Source organism: Salmo salar, chromosome ssa12, assembly GCF_905237065.1.
Source record: "Salmo salar chromosome ssa12, Ssal_v3.1, whole genome shotgun sequence".
In the NCBI taxonomy this organism is placed as follows: domain Eukaryota; kingdom Metazoa; phylum Chordata; class Actinopteri; order Salmoniformes; family Salmonidae; genus Salmo; species Salmo salar.
The window spans coordinates 4,023,677-4,027,500 of NC_059453.1; the positions used below are offsets into that span (position 1 = coordinate 4,023,677).

At 57.6% G+C, this 3,824-nt stretch overlaps 1 protein-coding gene across 1 annotated transcript in view; it reads right to left on the minus strand.

Moving 5' to 3' along the window:
• Positions 1 to 976: 976 nt before the first annotated feature.
• Positions 977 to 3,824, minus strand: part of LOC106594956 (E3 ubiquitin-protein ligase RBBP6) — a 32,899-nt gene continuing 30,051 nt past the window's right edge. Inside the window, exons 14-16 of the mRNA XM_045692039.1 lie at positions 3,576 to 3,824; positions 2,903 to 2,998; positions 977 to 2,741 (exon numbers count right to left, since the gene is read on the minus strand). The exon at positions 3,576 to 3,824 is cut by the window's right edge and continues 103 nt beyond it. Of these exons, the coding sequence (XP_045547995.1) occupies positions 1,265 to 2,741; positions 2,903 to 2,998; positions 3,576 to 3,824 (1,822 nt within the window). The 3' untranslated portion in view covers positions 977 to 1,264. The remainder of the gene's footprint in view (positions 2,742 to 2,902; positions 2,999 to 3,575) is intronic.

Consider the following 3,824-nt stretch of genomic DNA (forward strand, 5'->3'; position numbering starts at 1 on the left):
TTGAGCGAAGTTCTAACAGTCTGGTCGTTGTTAACTAAAGGAGAAAACTCTAGAACGTTGAGCGAAGTTCTAACAGTCTGGTCGTTGTTAACTAAAGGAGAAAACTCTAGAACGTTGAGCGAAGTTCTAACAGTCTGGTCGTTGTTAACTAAAGGAGAAAACTCTAGAACGTTGATGATGATTGATCAACAACACGGGTTAATAAAGAACCGTTGGAAGGTCAGAGATTGAAAGGGCAACTCACCCAGTTGAAGTGACAGAGTGGTCTGATGAGTGGTGGACCGTGGGCTCAGAACTCTTTCTGCTGATCTTTCTGGTCTTCCCAGAACCCTCCTTCACCACTGCTGCTCTGTCTTCAGCTACAGTCTCTCTCTGGGTCCCTGCCGCTCTCTCTCCTGTAGAGGCAGGCCTGTCTACGGAGGACGAGGCCTTCTCTCCTCTTCTCGCTCCTTTCTGTTCCCTGGTGGCTGACCTCTCTCTGGATGATGACCTGTCTGTCTTGGCTGATGCTGGCCTCTCCCTCTCCTTGGAGCTCTCAGCTGGTCTCTCTCTCTCAGTGGGCGGAGTGTACTCGCTCTCTGTTCTCTCCCTGGTGACATCAGGTTTCTTAACGATGGCCGAGCGTTCCGCGATGGTCATGCGGTCTAGAGAGACCGACCTTCCTCCTCCTCCTCCTCCTCTCTCCGGCAAACGTTCCCCTGACGACGGCCTCTCTGACCTAACAGACCTGACCTCTGACCTCTCGCCAGACGACCTCCGCTCCACCATCACCGCCACCCTCTCCATCCCTCCATCTCTCTCTGCTCCTCCTCTCTCAGGAGCAGCAGGTCTCTCTCCAGTAGAGGTAATAGTAGTAGTGGTGATATTAGTAGCTGGAGCTGGTCTCTCCTCTGGGCGGGACATACTGCTGTTCCTCCCCAGGTCTCTGTTCAGTTTGATTCTCCTCTGGGGGAAGGGTTTGACCTGCAGACCCATGAGAGGCCAGATAGACCCCCTGTCACTCTCTCTTCTGCCTGCCTCAGAGCTCCCTGGGGTGGGCAGCAGCCCGTCGCCTCTCCCCTCTCTCCCCAGGTCCATGGAGGAGCCAGGCCCAGGGATGGAGATGGAGATGGGATGGAAACGGTCTAGCCTCCCTGTCTGTGAGGTACCAGGGATGGGGAGCAGACCCTCTCCTCTACCAGTCTCTCTGCATGCCAGGTTCAGGAGGAGGGGAGGCTTGGCTGGAAGTCCTCTCTGGAGGTACGGACCCTCGGCACGGCGGAGCTTAGCCGGGGGGGCCCCCGATCCCTCTGTCCATCCCCCTCCCCCTTTCCCTCTCCTCCACTCTCCTCCTCTTCTCTGCTGGGGAGGGAGGTGTAGGCTGGAGGGGGCGACCAGGGGGGCGTACCCCGACACTGTGAATGGGATCTCTCCTTCCCCCGCGGGCATCAGCCAGGTGTTTAGGGAGGTCGTGGGGGTGAGGGGGGAGGGGGCGGGGCAGGGGGAGTTTAGCCATACCTCCTCTAACAGTAGGGGTGCTCCGCCCCTTCTCTCTCTTGATCAGCTCGTCTGGTTTGACCTTCGATGCTTTGGTTGGTTTAGTGGCTGAAGACTCTTTGTTCTTTGAGGCTGTGACCGTCGCCTCTCCTCCTGTCTTTCTCTTAACCTTCTCTCCTTTCACCTTGCCTTCCGTCTTTATTTTCACCTTACCCCCCTTCTCCTTCCTGCTCTTCTCTGATTGGCTGGACGAGGTGGGAGGGGTTTTACCAGAGAGCAGCGCTGCCTTATTGGTCGAGACCTTGGTGGAGGTGAGTGGGGCTTTGCTAGGGGTCAGGGTCTGGAGTTCATCCATTGGCTCGTCCCTGACGGGCGTGGCATCACCCCTGTCCAGTGATTGGTTGGCTGAATCCAGCTCCTCCCCGTTCTTCTTCTTCTTCAGTTTCTTCGCTTTCAGAGTTTTAGTTCCACCCTCTGACGTTTTGGTTCCCCCCTGCGTGCGCTCTTTACTAGCGTCCCCCTGCGTGCGGTCCTTATTTCCATCCCCCCTGGCGGAGGGTATAGAGGACAAGGCGTGGTGAGTTCTGTGGGGTCCGGGAGGTCCCCCTCTCTCACCTCTCCTCACCCGCCCCTGGGGGGAGTAGTCTCTGGGTGGAGGGGTGAGGCGGTCCCTCTCTCTGCTGCCCCGGCCACCGCGGTGGTGCACCGAGGCATGCTGGGTACTGTAGTCTTTGTAGTACTTGTTGTACCAGTCCCTGTACTCTTTCTCCCACTGTCTGTAGCTGTCTCTCTCCCAGCGCTCCCTGCCCCCGGGAGACAGGTCAGGTCCACCTTTAGGCTCGTAAGGGGGCGGCTCTCGAGGGGGAGGCTTATGGTGACCTCTAACCCCTCCTGGACTCCTGCTCCTCCTGTAGCCCCCCGGGGAGCGAGACCTGGGCCGATACCCCCCTCCTCCTTCAGCTCCGTCTCCTCCTTCCCAGCCCCCCCCACCACCACCACCTCGGTAAGGCGGAGGGGAGCGAGGAGAGCCGGAGCGACGGTAGCCGTAGGAACGGGAGCGTGAGCGGGACCGCGGCGAGCGGCCGTAGGAGCGGCTGCGTCCTCCCCGGCCTCCGTTGCGTCTGGAGAAGGGGGAGCGTCCGTAAGACCTGGAACGTGAGCGGGAGCGGCTGGGGGTGTACGAGTAAGACCTGGAGCGGGAGCGAGGAGAACGGGATCGGGAGTAGGGGGAACGGCTGAATGGAGAACGACTGTAGGAACGAGACCTGGTGAGGAGTGGGAGAAAAACAAAAATTGATATGTCTGATTACCATCTCTACACAATTCATATCATCTCTGTCCTAGATATCAGAGAATATATCTCTATGAACAGTTCAAGAGGTTTAATCCAGAAATATGTCTCATCAGATGTCATTCTGTGTGTTACCTGGAGTAGGAGCGTCTCCGTCTCTTGGGAGCAGGTCTGTATTCCATCAGCTCTTTGGCAAAGTCTTTAGTGAACTCATCCAGCTTGGACGTTACCCTGGTAACCCAGAGAGGCAGAACTGGTCACATCCCATAATACATGTCTGAAGGAAACCTTTGAACAGGTCAATCTCTCTAAGCCACAGAATGCAAGGATTTAGGATACTGGCCAGTCGGGTTACTAGCCCGGGGTAACATTCCCCGCCACTAGCCCGGGGTAACATTCCCCGCCACTAGCCCGGGGTAACATTCCCCGCCACTAGCCCGGGGTAACATTCCCCGCCACTAGCCCGGGGTAACATTCCCCGCCACTAGCCCGGGGTAACATTCCCCGCCACTAGCCCGGGGTAACATTCCCCGCCACTAGCCCGGGGTAACATTCCCCACTACTAGCCCGGGGTAACATTCCCCACTACTAGCCCGGGGTAACATTCTGCGCCCTGCCATGGTGGGTTAGTTTGGCACGTGGTCTGCGTTTAACACAGGCAGCAATTCAAATGATCAGATCTGAAAAAGATGAGAATTGGGCTGCCTGTGTAAACCGGCCATTGTTTACTATCCCAGTAATGTGAAGGTACCAGCCTCAGACTAGCAGCCTAGCATCATTACAATGAATGAAATCAGGTGCAACTCACTGGTCCTGTCGGAGTCTCCTCTGTCTGTAGAAGTCCTCCTTGGAGAGAGGGGGTCCAGAGGATAGGAGGGGCGGGGGGCCCAGCGAGTGGGGCTGGGTGTTGGGAGGGGGAACCCAGGGGGCATTAACCCCCGGAGGCATCTGGCCGTGTGGGTAGAGGGGCTGGGGGGGGTAGTTAACAGGGGGAGGGGGTCCAGTGGAGTAGGGAGGGGGGTAGGACTGGGGCGGGATGGAGTGGGGGTTGGGGGGA